This window comes from Mus caroli, chromosome 15 (assembly GCF_900094665.2).
Source record: "Mus caroli chromosome 15, CAROLI_EIJ_v1.1, whole genome shotgun sequence".
NCBI lineage: Eukaryota > Metazoa > Chordata > Mammalia > Rodentia > Muridae > Mus > Mus caroli.
Window position 1 is genome coordinate 790725 of NC_034584.1, and position 15057 is coordinate 805781.

General features: G+C 42.8%; 1 protein-coding gene across 1 annotated transcript in view; it reads left to right on the forward strand.

Moving 5' to 3' along the window:
* The window catches only part of Oxct1 (3-oxoacid CoA-transferase 1), a 124446-nt gene that overhangs the window by 20527 nt on the left and 88862 nt on the right, over positions 1–15057 (forward strand). Inside the window, exons 4-7 of the mRNA XM_021182934.2 lie at positions 75–210; positions 6413–6562; positions 10365–10471; positions 12647–12707. Of these exons, the coding sequence (XP_021038593.1) occupies positions 75–210; positions 6413–6562; positions 10365–10471; positions 12647–12707 (454 nt within the window). The remainder of the gene's footprint in view (positions 1–74; positions 211–6412; positions 6563–10364; positions 10472–12646; positions 12708–15057) is intronic.

Consider the following 15057-nt stretch of genomic DNA (forward strand, 5'->3'; position numbering starts at 1 on the left):
AAACAAAACCCCAGATGTTAACAGTGTTCTGTCAGACAGTTTCATGGTTATCAATTCCCTTCCTCTCCTTTTAGGGTTGACAACTTCGGCCTGGGCCTTTTACTTCGATCCAAGCAGATAAAACGAATGATCTCCTCATATGTGGGAGAAAATGCAGAATTTGAGCGACAGTTCCTATCTGGTGAATTAGAAGTAGAGCTGACACCTCAGGTAAGGAAGTCACTCTGTGGTTGTTTCACAGTGCTGGTTTATAGAAAACTTCTATTTTTCTTTATTAAATTTTTGTTGTTTAAGACAGAGAGATGGTATTTGGTCCAACCAAGAAATTTTGTTTTTAGGTCACTTCTGTTGGCTCCTGGAGGATTAATGTTTTCCAGATCTGTGGAAAATTAGGTATTTTTAAGTAGAAACTATTCAAGCTGCTGGGTACAATTTTTAATATGACAATACAATGTCCATGGAGTCAGAAACAAACAAAAAGGCTTACTGAAATATCTGGATTATACTAAAAGTTAGAGTGGATGAATGTCAGGGTTGGAAACGTCATATTAAAGTGTTTAATAGAAGAAGGTAATGTCTCTTTCCTCGACCAAGTGGTGCGCCACGCCTCTCTTCCATCCTTCTTTGCAGCTTCAGGGCTGGGGTGGGAGGAACACTGATGAGGGGGGAGGGACTGTCTTTCCTTTGGGGAAGCAGGGCCACACCCACAGGGATTTTTGTCTTCAGACATACTGTCCTTTCGGGCTCTTGGGCAGTGGACAGAGAGATGGGGAAGCATGTTTGGGAAGGGCAAATGGAAAAAAATATTTTAAAATGAGGAGATGTTATTATGACTGTTTTAATGATTTAATCTTTTTGGATGGTATTGACTTAAAAGTAGAGTCGTGCATCTATTTGGTGGAACAGAGACCAATTAGCTGAGGAATATGACTGCCCATGTCCCCTTTGCTTCAGAGTTACCTGCGTACTCGGATGGCTCAGAGGATGAGATCCTGGTAGTTCCTTTGTTAAGCCCCAGGGAGTTTAGGTTCTCAGGTTGGCATAGTGTGAACAGTGTTACTGGTAACCTTATCAGTTCTGACTTCGGATTAGCTAGCTGGCTGTCTAGTAAGCATGGGGTCGTAGCACCCCAGAAGTGGTTTCAGTATGAGAGACACAGTCAGGACATATTCTAAGCCAGAGTTAGTGTCCTACAGAAAACCTGAAAGTCAGCTGGGGTTGGGAGAGAGCTAGGGCATCAGTTTGAAATCATCTGTCTCTGGGAGAGGGAGAGTGTCCCATCATAAGGAGATACAAAGAAACTTCTATACCTGTTTCTATCGTGAAACAAAACTTTAAGAACACCTAGTTTTCTATGAAATTTAAAATATGTAAATATTCGTTTATTATTATTATTATCATTAGTGTGTGTGTGTGTGCGTGTGTGTGCATGTGTGTGCGTGTGTGTGTGTGCATGTGTGCATGTGTGTGTGTGTGCATGTGTGTGTGTGCGTGTGTATGTGTGTGTGTATGTGTGTGTGTGCATGTGTGTGTGTGTGCCTGTGTGCATGTGTGTGTGCATGTGTGTGTGTGCAGGCATGTTCATGCCATGGTGCACTGGTGGTAGTCAGAGGGCACTTGCAGGAGTTGCTTCTCTCCTTCCACTGTGGGTTCTGCAGATTGTATTGAGGTTGTTAGTCCTGTGTGTTGTCTTACTTACTTTTCTATTGCCATGACAGAACAACCAAGGCAACTCACAAAAGAAAACCTTTAATTTAGGATGCTTGGTTGCAGAGGGTCAGAGTCCATGATCATCATGGTGGGGAGCCGGGCAGCAGGCAGGCACGGCACTAGAGCAGGAGCAGAGAGCTTATATTCTTATCCTCTAGTAGGAGTCAGAGAGAGAGCTAACTGGGAATGACATACTCTCTTGAGACTTTACAGCCCATCCTCAGTGACACACCTCTTCCAACAAGGCCACATCCCATAATACTCCTCAAACAGTTCCATCAATGGAGCTGTTCAAATATGTGAGTCTTTCTTAGGGTTTCATTGCTGTGAAGAGACGCCATAACCATGGCAGCTTTTATAAAGAAAACATTTAATTAGTGGTGGCTTACAGTGTCAGAGGTTTAGTCTATTATTGTCATGGTGGGAAGGATGACAGTGATGGCCTGACATGATACTGGGGGAGCTGAGAGTTCTACATTTTGATCCCTTGGCAGCAGTTCACCTCCAAGTGACATATTTCCTCCAACAAGGCCACCCCTCCTAATTGTGCTTCCCTCAGTGGGCCAAGCATTCAAATACAGAAGACTATGCAGGCCTATGGGAGCCTATGGGGCCTTTCTCATTCATAGCACCACAGGTGGCAAACACATTTACCTAGTGTAACATCTTACTGTTCCACTCCCGGATTTTAACAGCCAGTTTACCCATATGCCAGTTTTGACTTGACTTTGAATTTTCCTTCCTTAGATAACATTATAAATAAAACATTTATGAAAGTGATATAAAATAAATTTTAAAGTAAATTTGAACTTTTTGTTAGATATAGGATCCTGTACTGGGTGGTCTAGTACATTGGCATGTAACCCATGCTGACCTTAAACTCATGGCCATCTTCCTGCCTTAGCCTGCTAGGTGTCACAATTATAAATATTACCACCATCTCTGAACACAAGATGTAGTACAGAGCAACAGTAACAAAAATGGCATGGTATTGGTACAGAAACAGACACGTTGATCAATGGAATTGAATCAAATATCCAGAAATAACCCCACATGTTGTGTGAAATATTAAATAAGCAATTCACACTGGCACTGGCAAGGCACCAGTGGACAGGCCGACCTGTTCTCAGTCTGGCAGACTCTCTGACTCAGAGTTCCTAAGTTTCTCCACCCAGCTCACTAAGTTCCCATGGCAGGCCGCTGCCACACATGCCCCGTGCTTCCAAATTCCAAATTCCCATTGCTGGCTGGGGTGCCCTGCTGCCATACCTTTCTCTGGAACCCGGTAGAGTCGCCTCATGCAGGGAAACACCACACAATTTTAGTTTAGAATCATAAGGTAACACAATCGCTGGGCACAGAAACTAGCACCCTAGTTTTATAAGCTATTCTAAAATATAAATCCTCTGGTGGTGAATCCCGGTGGATCCACCACCTAAACTGGGGTCCTCTCACTACCTACATTGTATTTCATGCTTTCTCCTGGTCAAAAAGGAGTATCTCTCTCCTGCTTCCCTTCTTCTACTCTTCAACCTGGAAGTCCCGCCTACTCGCCCAGAGATTGGTTCCTTGAAATTACATTGTATTGTAATATTAAAAATTCATTAGGGGAAGATTCTGCCATACCCACACACCTATGGACACTTGATTTTTGATAAAGATGCCAAAACCATACAGTGGAAAAGAAAAAGCATCTTCATCAAATGGTCCTGGTCTAACTGGATGTCTACATGCAGAAGAGTGACAATAGATCCATTCTTATCACCCTGCACAAAACCCAAGTCCAAGTGTCTCAAAGACCTTAACATAAAACAGGATACACTAAAGCTCACAGAACAGAAAGTGAGAAATAGCCTTGTACACATTGGTATGGGAAACAGTTTTCTGAACAGAACACAGATGACTCAGGCTCTGAGATCAACATGAAACTGTAAGGCAAAGAACACTCTTAATAGTACAAAATAGCAGCCTACAGATTGGGAAAGGATCTTCACCAGCCCTATATCTGACAAATATACAAAATATATCCAAAATATATGAAGAACTCAAGGAGTTAGATACCAACAACACAAATAACCTGCATAAAAAATGGGGTGCATAGCTAAACAGAATTCTCAAAAGAGGAATCTCAAATGTTTGAGAAGCACTTAAAGAAATGTTCAAAGTCTTTAGTCATCAGGGAAATGCAAATCAAAACAACTCTGAGATTCCATCTTACATCCATCAGAATGGCTAAGATCAAAAACTCAAGAGATAGCACATGCTGGCCAGAATATGGAGCAAGGGGAACACTTCTCCATTGCTGGTGGGAGTGCAAATGCGTACAACCACTTTGGAAATAAATTTGGCAGTTTCTCAGAAAACGGAATAGTTCCATCTCAAGACCCAACTGTACCACTCCTGGGCATATAACTAAAAGATGCTCCACCATCCCACAAAGACTCTTGCTCAGTTATGTTCATAGCAGCTTTATTCATAATAGCCAGAAACTGGAAACAACTTAGATGTCCCTCAACTGAATAATGGATAAAGAAAATGTGTTACATTTACGCAATGCAATACTATTCAGCCATTAAAAACAAAGGCATCATGTATTTTCCAGGCAAATGGATGGATCTTGAGAATATCATCTTGAGTGAGGTAACTGTTGTGGATTGAATATGCTTGGCCCAGGGAGTGGCACTATTTGGAGGTGTGGCCTTATTGGAGTAGGTGTGGCCTTGTTGGAGTAGGTGTGGCCTTGTTGGAGTAGGTGTGGCCTTGTTGGAGTAGGTGTGTCACTGTGGGTGTGGGCTTTAAGACCCTCATCCTAGCTGCCTGGAAGTCAGTCTTCTCTCAGCAGCCTTCAGATGAAGATGTAGAACTCTCAGCTCTGCCTGCACCATGTCTGCCTGGACTCTGCCATGCCCTTGCCTTGATGATGATGGATTGAACCTCTCAACCTGTAAGCCAGCCCCAATTAAATATTGTCCTTATAAGAATTGCCTTGGTCATGGTGTCTGTTCACAGTAGTTAAACCCTAACTAAGACAGTAAGCCAGTCTCAAAAGGACGTGCATAGTATGTACTCACTTAAAAGTGGATATTAGCTGTAAAATGTAGGATACCCATGCTACACTCCACAGACCCAAAGAAGCTCAACAAGAAGGAAGGCACAAGCAAGGCACAATGTTTGAATCTCACTTAGAAGGGGAATAAAATTGTCATAAGAGGAGGATGGATGGAGGGAACTGAGTGGGAAAGGAGATGGGGAGGACAAGGGGGTGTTCAGGTCGGGAATGGGGAGCAACAGGAGGGATGACCAGATGCCATGAGAATGAATGGAAATCTGCAAGTGACAGGGTGGGGAGATGGGGGCATGTCCAGAACAAGACAGAGACCTGGGATAAGGGAGGCACTCAAGAATCAATGGGGATGGCTTAGCTGTGCCTCACAGCATTGAGGATATGGAACTTGAAGAGGCTACCTGCTGTAGCCAGGCAGGAACGCCAGTGGAATGCTAGGGACACCAACTCACCCACAAAACTTTCGACTCAAACTTTATCCTGTCTACACGAAGTGCAGGGATAGGGATAGAGCAGAGACTGAGGGAGTGGCCAATGGATAACCAGAGCAACTTGAGACTCATTCCATGGGCAAGCACTACTCTGTGGCATTATGCTTGCTCTGTGCTCTGCTATGCTTACAGACAGGAGTCTAGCATGGCTATCCTCTGAGAGGCTCCACTCAGCAGCTGACTCAGACAGATGCAGACACCCACAGCCAAACAGTGAATGGAGCTTGGGCACTTTTATGGAAGAATAGGAGGGAGGATTGTGGGCCCTAGAGGGAATAGGAATTCCATAGGAAGACCAACAGAGTCAGCTAACCTGGACCCTTGGGTCTCTCTCTCAGAGTCTGAACCACCAACCAAAGAACATACACAGGCTGGCCCTAGGCCTCCCCACTCATATGTAGCAGACATGCAGCTTAGTCTTCATGTGAGTCCTGAACAACTGGAACGGGGGGGGTACCCCAAAAGCTGTTACCTGTACATGGGATATATACAGGAAAGCTGGACTGCCTTGTCTGGCCTCAGAAGGGGAGGATGCTCCAAGCCTTGCAGAGACTTGATATGCCAGAATGGAGGGATACCCAGGGGGGCTCCTACCCACTCACAGGAGGAAGGGAGGAGGGAGAAGGACTGTGAGACAAGGTGAGTGGAAAGAGGCAGTGAGCAAGATGTAAAGTGAATAAGTATAAATAAATAAATAAATAAATAGCAAATATTTCCCTCTGTCTGGCATACTTATAGCTACTAATTAAAAAAATATTTAGTTTACACTTATATGTGATACATAGTAAAAGAAAATATAGCATTTAAAAACTGCAGAGCTAATTTATGTAATTAAGCTTAAAGTTTGATTTCAAGATAGTCAAGGAGGCATTTGTAGGATGTTAAGAGACCAGTGTGGGGGTAGAGTCTGGAGACCGAAAGCGCAACTGGACAAATGAATGGTTGCATTCGAACGTGGATTGAGAGTGGAATGGTTATTTTCTCTTAATTGATGCCTCAGTTTGGGGGTTCACGAGCATGTACATGGCGACCCACTTTGCAGGTTGGCGAGTGTCTAGAAAATGGGAACCACAGCTAACAGTGTTTGTGCCCCCTGTCCGTCGTGCACGTTGTGGGTTTCTCACGGTTGTTGGTTGCTCATTTCTAGGGCACACTTGCCGAGAGGATCCGTGCCGGTGGGGCTGGAGTCCCTGCCTTCTACACCAGCACAGGGTATGGGACTCTGGTACAGGAAGGAGGATCACCCATCAAATATAACAAAGATGGCAGTGTTGCCATTGCCAGCAAGCCACGAGAGGTAAGAAACTCCCCACCCGCGTGACACTGTGAAATGAATCTCCCCAAGAGATTCTGTGTAGATGCGTTTGATAGCTACCTTAGTGAGATAAACAGTCATTCGTTTTCAAAAAGGTGAGACTTAGTTAACCTGGGTGTCTGCTCATACTTAAAACAAACCACAGAGAGAAACTAGAATACATTAGAATAAGAGAATTATTTGTACATCATGCTATAATTAAGGTTAGGTGACTGGATTTCTGAAGAAAGCTATATATAGTATACTAACCCAATTTCGTATATTATATATATATTTCATATATAATATATGAAATTGTGTTAGTTAACTGATTTTCCAAAAGTCTTTAACAAAAGTGAGAACATTTATTTATTGATTATTATGTTTCTATTAAAAAAAAAAAAACCTCATGGATCCAGCTGCATATGTAGCAGAGGATGGCCTTATTTGGCATCAATGGGAGGGCAGGACCTTGGTCCTGTGGAAGCTCAATGCCCCAGCATAGGTGAATGCTAGGTTGGTGAGATGGGAGTGGGTGGGAGATAGAGGTGGGAGTACGGAGTATGGGGTAGGGTGTTTATGGAGGGGAAAGAGGGAAGGGGGACAACATTTAGAATGTAAATAAATAAAATAATAAAAAAGGAAAGAAAAAAATCCAGAAATTGTTTACTGTATATTGCGTTAAGCTCCTGTGATCAGACTTCCTAACATGACTGAAATAAAGTAACAGAAGAAATCTGAAAGTCTATCTGAAAGCTTGAAAACCAGGCCACAGTTATAATGGAATAGGAAATTCTAAGGGTCCCTTTCATATTTTGTATCTTAGCCATAAGCTCAGTGTTTCATTGACTGGCCTGAGGGGTAGGATGGGGTACTGTAGTCATCTTAGACAACAGTAGACCGCTAGATAGGGCATTTGGCATAGTTAGATTTAAAGCAGTTTTAAAAAAGTACACAGACCAATCCATTATTCTAAATTTACAAATGTCTATTCTCTTTGCCTTGGTGGCTCAAGGAAGATAGTCTCTAGAGGCTGACGTGACAATGCTGGGCTCCACGTCTAGGGAGATGAACTGGTCAATGAAGGGATGCCCACCAGTGATGGGAATGTAGTGCTGCTGGTTCCCTTGCTGTTCTGGGGAGTTGGAAGGTCAATGATCATGTCCTTTACTGTCTGACATTTGTCCCTAGCTGTGTCTTCCATCTGGAGTTTTGTTCTTTTTCTGGGACTGACTCATAATGATTCCAGCTTTATTTCAAATATGTGTGTGTGTATTAATATTTAGTCTCACTTTTTTCATTGCCAAATTAGGTTAAAAACAAATCAATCCCAGGAATCTAATGAAAATGGAGCTTAGGAGCATATGATAAAAGTGCCCTCTAAAATTGAGTTGATAATCTGATAGCTTGTTAGAAAATGTAACCTTAACATACCCCAAGAGACTGTGGAAGGCTAGAATATTTTCTAACTTTTCATATGTGTCTAGAGCCTGGTGCATGAATTTACTACCTCTCTGACCTCTTTCTGTGTGTATCCATTTGTCTGTCTCATTTGTCTCTTTTCTCTCCATCCCTGCCTCCCTCAGTCTCTGACCTCGGTCTCTATTCTGCCTATCATCTGCTCACATAGCTTAGAGTTCGTTCGCTATGGTCAGAAGCTAGTGAGATGCGTATGAGTGTGATGTGTTCTGAGTTACATCTTGTAAAGATGACTCTCACTATTGACAGGTGAGTCTTATGGAGGCCCAAGTTGGGAGGCTGTGCATTGATCCTGGTGGGGAATGGACAGGGGCTAGGATAAGGTAGTGAGATATGGAGAGTTTATGCAGAGTTATCAGAATTAGGTTGGGTGTCGATGGTAGAGCCACAACATGTGACACAGAGGACAGAAAACGATTGCTGCTTATTGAGATGGCAATGCATGGGGTAACCAAAGACCTCGGTCTGTTTGGGAAGAGGTATACTTAAGTTCAGGAGACTCAAGAGGAAGTGACTCTGGTCAGAAAGTTTACAGAACAGGAGGCAGGGCATGCATGTAGGCATTCAGACCCTTGGGGCTAGACAATGTCCTGGACCCCTGTGTGGATGGAGAGCCCCTCCTTACCAGTTAATGGCCACACAGAAGAAGAAGGGCTGCAGTGGAAGATGGGAAGGGAGATTCAAAGGAAAGTGGGGAGCCTGATGATTTGAAAAATAAAAAGAGGGAGCAGTTGGGTTAAAGGAAGAAGGATGACTAGAACTGAGCAGTGGTGTGTAGACACAGAGGTCACTGGCAAAATCTAACTTGAGTGGTCTCAAGAACAACCTAAAGATGAGCCGGAGGCCAAATGTACTGCTTTAAGTGAGCACAGCAGTAAGCTTGATAAAGCTAGTAGCTTCCGTCTTTGAAAGGTAGAACAGGCAACGCTAGGTAACATGTTTAGAAAAGACTTGTGTTCTCTATGTCTCAACCTTCATCACTGGTGGTTTGTTTGTTTGCTTCCTTGTGTGAAAGCTTTGTTATGGAGGTATTGAAACTCCGTAGGCCCAGGCTTCTCTGAATCTCCCAGCAGTCCTCTTGCCTCTGCGTCCCAAGGGCTTGGATTATAATCATTCGCCCCATCATTGATGTTCACAGTGATGATTTCTGAAGGACACAAACCTGTAAAGTCATTGTGTGTGTCGATGTGCAGTTAGTGTCATGTAACTGCATACGAGTGAAGGCTTCACTGGTGGTTTTCATAGCTCACGTTGTCTAGCTAGAAACTGAGATATCTTTGGAGAAACTTTGCTTTACGAAATAGTCTGTTTGAAGCTCTAAAAGGAAGGCTGGAAACTCAGTGATGGAGTATATGAGACCCCAAGTTCATATATCATCACCTACCCCCACCCCAAACAAAGCAAAGCAGAAAGTAATTGTACCCCAACGCTGTGTTGGACGCTTCTAGAAAACACATCCAGTCTGTTTTCCACTAGAGGGCACAGGAGGAATGTGACTGGAGTTCTGCCTTCCTGGGGCTGCGTTTATGCAAGACAGATCCAGCCCTCTCCGGTGCTGTATCAGTTCTCTCTTTAATTCCCAGAGGCAAATCTCCAAGGGAAAGACAGGAAGGACATAATGGGAAAGAAGGGTTTGCTTTTTATATTCTGCCCCCAAAGGCAGTAAATGTTAAAAACAACACAAAACCCAAGTCAATAGCAATCACTAATGTGCAATTTGTTAAAACCAGCATTTATAGTAGCATGGAAATCAAGAATTTCCTATGAGCAAATGCAAAGCTCACACAGGATTTTATGTGAAGAGAATCTATCCAAAGAAGTAAATGAAGATGCTCCTACATGGAGGCCTGCATTGTGCACACAGTAGGGAGGCATGCCAGTGTTGCTTTTTAGCTAGGTTACTTTTCTGTTATCATTGATTCTCTCAACACTAATTATAGATCATGGTTAAAGAGAAACAAGAGGTAAGCCATTTCTTGTAACATACACGTTTTAATTTGGAGGGGGGGGTAGAAGAAAAGAGGGACTATTTTCCATTGTCTCAAAGGTAACCAAGGCACACAGTCAAATGAATATTAACACACTGTACCACTTGTGGAGGTTTGAGTTTCTCAAGTGTACCAGACTTGCACTTATTGTGGAACCTGTGCGCACATTCTCTTCCTGAAGCCTCCCGGGACTATTTTGAGAAAGCCTTATGCTACCGAAGAAGTCTCTTGAGATCCCTCTCCCTGAAAAGGCCGCTGTCGCTAGGCGTCCGTCCGTTAGGAGCCCAGGCATCTGCATCCTGCACAAATACCTGACAGCGTTCATTTGTCTCTTGCAGGTGAGGGAGTTTAACGGTCAGCACTTCATTTTGGAGGAAGCCATCACGGGAGATTTTGCTCTGGTGAAAGCATGGAAAGCAGACCGGGCAGGCAATGTGATTTTCAGGTACTGTACTAGTTAAACAAAACAGGATAGAACACAGCAAAACATACCACTGTAGGCAGTCCACCCTGCTCCTTCTGAGATGCTGCCTGACCGTTTTAAAATGGCTTACAGTCATGTGTACGTGCACGTGTCCAGAAGAACCTCGAGTGCCTGCTGATGGTCCTGCTGATATGCTAAACTTACTGGCTTGCTAAATAACTGGATCTAGGGCTGGGATGTAGCTGAATTGATAGAGTGCTTACGTAGGACACCCCAAGCCTTGGGTTTGATTGCCCACACCAGATATGGTATTACATTCCCAGCAGTAGTGGGTGGTGGTGGAATTAGGCAGATCAGAAGTTCCCAGTCATCTTCACTGTATAATGGGTTTGAGGCTAGCCTGGAATACATGAGATCCCGTTTAAGAAGAAATGGGTTGATGTACTCTTGTACACAGCTACATACAACCATTTTCTCCCATCTGTGTTTTAGTTGCCAAGAGTATTTTCTTTGCAAACATGACAGCAGCCAGCACTTATCTTTTATTTTCATGTTATTTCTAGATAGGATCATAAAGTGTCAAGATTACTCTGATGTTTTGGGGAAGATCGTTAATAAATAATAGTTTAGGTGAATTTCTTTTTTCTTGTGCAGTTGATGTCTCGAAGGAGAACCTTCTAAAGGTTCTGTCTGAAAAGCTAATTATCTTTACAAATGCTTGTTTTCCTTCTCTGGATAGCCACGGGCCTACATGATTTTCCTGTCATTTGATTAACCTTTGCATACTGAATTCTAAGTAATTATGAGTATTTAATGTCTTAGACTTGTAGATTAGTTGTGTTTTGAACTATATAGGGCCACTTGGGCTCTGTATATAAGAGGTGAGCTATATGGTCTCTCTCAGTTTTGTTATTTGCTGCTTTAAATGAAAGGTTGTGGACCGGGTATGGTGGTGCACGCCTTTAATCCTAGCACTTGGGAGGCAGAGGCAGGGGGATTTCTGAATTCAAGGCCAACCTGGTCTACGGAATGAGTTCCTGGACAGCCAGGGCTACACAGAGAAACTCTGTGTCGAAAAAACCAAAAAAAAAAAAAAAAAAAGGGTTGTGGTTTTTTAAATTTTTAAAATTTTTAACATGTAGTTTGGCATCAAGCTCAGTCAGACTGTCAGTGGCACTTTCATTGTTATTTATTTATTCATTTATTTATTTATTATTTCTGAAGGACTCAATGAGATATTGATGCTCTGATTCCTTGTATTCTAGGCGTGTGGTATACAACGACTTTTGGAAATTCTAGGCAGACATCTGACATCTTGCCTGCTTTCTTTGACCTTTATTGTGATGCTTGTAGAGTTCTGATGCTTTATAAAAAAAATGAGTGAAGTTATATACCAAATGACAGTTAATTACTTAAGACATTTGTAGAATTTCACCCTGTGTTCTCATGCCCAGCTGTGTTTTCTGAAGACTTAACTTGGGTGGCTCTAAGCTGCCCATGTGTAGGTGCTGACGGTCACTGAGCTTTGGTGTGAAGTGAAAGCTCTCAGCACAGTGCTCAAGGGCTCTAGATTCTTAGGATGCAAATCCCATTCACAGCCACTGTGAGTGACAGCTCATCCAGACACCCCAAACTTGCTCTCCTGCGGACTCACTAGAAGGCTCACTCAGCACCAGTGAGTGGTTCCTATAATGTCAGCTAACAGAGGCTCCTCTTTTGGAGAAAAGACAAGGCCTTCTGTGAAGCACTTTCCCCTTTCTCTTTTCCTTACTGGTGGTAGGGGTTAGAGCCGAGGTCCTGGTGCACACCAAGTAAGTGCTTTACTACCAAGCTACATCCCTGGAGTGCACATCCCTATGTGTGTGTGCAGTTTCTCAGTGCACTATGAGAACTATTTCACTATGGGAGCAAAGTCTAATCTTGATTAAAAGACTGGAGGAGTTTAATTTCAGACATTAATGAATACCCACTTCATTTTTCTGTGTAAAAGCTATTGACTGAGCATGAAAAAAAATTAGTCTTTCCTTCTACCTACTATAAAAATCATACAGACTGAATGAAATGGCCATGAGATCTTTTACGTTTAAAGATAGGTGCAAGTCATGCACCTGTCGATGCAGATTCTTTGAAGACGAAAAGTCTGCGTTTTCAAGTCTCTGATCTTTCTCCCTCTTCTGTCCTCCTTGTCTGGTATAGGAAAAGTGCAAGAAACTTCAATCTGCCGATGTGCAAAGCTGCAGGAACCACAGTGGTGGAGGTAAGAAATGAGGCTTCGCAATGGGGGGAGGGAATTCTCTTGCATTAGTTTTCAGGAGGACTAATAAAGGCAAGTTTTTGTTTTATTTCACATATGGAGAGATTCTCTTTAATATATAATTTAGATCTATAATAGTCGACAGCTTTCTGTTCATACTATGTGCTGACTAGAATGCTGCTCTGTCTACGGAGCTCTGTTTGGCTTATAAAAGTAATACGGTCTTTGAACAAAATAAGATGAAAAATCCTAAGATGAGTTAATAGGCAGTCATGTACCACTGAATGGCAAGAAATCATCTGAGAATACAATGAGAAATGATGTTATGCTGTACAAATATCACAGAATGACTTATTCCAACTAAGGTAGGTACACTATCACTTAGTCATATGATGTTGTGGGACTGCCGTAGTCTTATCGGCAGTCAGACGTGTACAGTCATAGGTACATGACTGAACAGTATATGGTATTCTGGTAAAGCAGGAAATCACACCACTTGAAATTGATTGGCTGTCTGAGGTAGATACTGGGAATTCGTTAACAGGATGGTTGAACAAATAACTACTGCAATGTGCTTACTCAGAGTGGTTGAATCTGGGCATTGACTGACACCTTTGGGCATCTTAGCATTTGAAAGAGGCTTGGTCAATTTCAGAGCCAGCACTTATCAGATCCAGAATAGAGATAGGTGCATATAAAACCTCCTGCCTCTTGGGTTATACATAAGTGAAGGAGACTTCAAACTGATTCTCAGCTTGGCTTTGAGGATCACTTTGGAACCAAATGTTACTTGGAATTTGGCATCATCTTCCTTTGGGAGGACTTTGTAGGACCCACTTTGGGGTATGGAAATGTGACTGTATTCTAGCCTTTTCATCCGATGGTCATGTTGTGTGACATCTTTTGTGTGATATTTGGCTTTGCCTATAGTTGACTAAGATGTTACTTCATGGAGACACTTCAGGAGCACTTTCTTCTGAACGAGAAAGTGAAGCACAATTTGTTTTCAGTGATGTGGGATGTGACATCTTCCATCCAGTTTTAGTTTGCAGTGGTTCTGTATTGTGTGCATTTGAAAAATAGATCATATGGCTTACACACCTATGTATCTTGTTCCTTACTCATTGAATCATCTTAATGACAAGACTGTGGTACACATCTGTAGATTGCTAAAGAAAGACTGCCTTAGTTAGGGTTTCTGGCGATCTGATAAAACACCATGACCAAAAGCAACTTGGGGAGGAAAGGGTGTCTATTTTATCTTATATTTTGTAGTCCATCATCCAGGAAAGTCAGGACAGGAACTCAAGACAGGAACCCAGAGGCAGGAACTGAAGGAGAGGGCATGGAGGAATGATGCTTACTAGCTTGCTCCATATGGTTTGCTCAGCTTGCTTTATTATACAACTCGGGACTGTTTGTCCAAGAGAGGCCCTCCATCATCATTAGTGATGATTAACAGACTTTCCTAAGATTCCCTCTTCAGGTGCTGGGGTTAAGAGCACTGGCTGTTCTTTGAGATGACCAGAGTTTGATTCTCAGGATCCTCATGATGACCCACAATGGTCTGTAACTCCTATTTCAGGACATCCAATACCCTCTTCTAGCCTGCAGGCACTGGAGAAGCTGGCATTATCATGGGTAGAGTTTAAATTTTGTCTCCTACTATAATACTGTTCCTTTCAGCAATGCTTTTCTTATAGGAATGAAAGCAAACTTTTTGCTATTCAGGAGATATTATAGTTAGCAAGAGAGGGTCTTTGGTTGTAAGAGAGAAAGATACTGAACTGAGCCTGAAGATAGGCTCCCTGTTCTACCACAGAAATATCCTCTTTGTCACAGCATCCTGTCCTGACTGACCCAGAACCATGTTAGTTGGGATCCTGTTGGTGCTGGTACACTGGGGTAGCCATTCTCAACTAATGTGACTGCATCGTAGGCTGGCCACTCGCCCTATGTGGCTTTTGTTAAAACTAAAGGCCATGCTGGTCACCATTCAGAGGCTCACTAGTTCCTGTGGCTGGCAACTCCTGTGTTTGCCTAATTCATGCTCATCACGGGAAGCTTCCTTAAACAAAACTGGATTAAAGGCTGAGTTAGGATGTGGGGTGGAAGAGATGGCTCAGTGTCTAAGAGCAGTAGCAACTCTTTCCTAGGTCCGAAGTTCAATTTCCTGAATGAGAGCTCACAACTAACTATAACTGAAGTCTGTCTAACTTTAGTATCATGAAATCTGATTCTCTCCTCTAGTGTGTATATGTGCAGGCCAAACACCCATGTAAACAAACTTTAGTATCATGAAATCTGATTCCCTCCTCTAGTGTGTATGTGTGCAGGCCAAACACCCATGTAA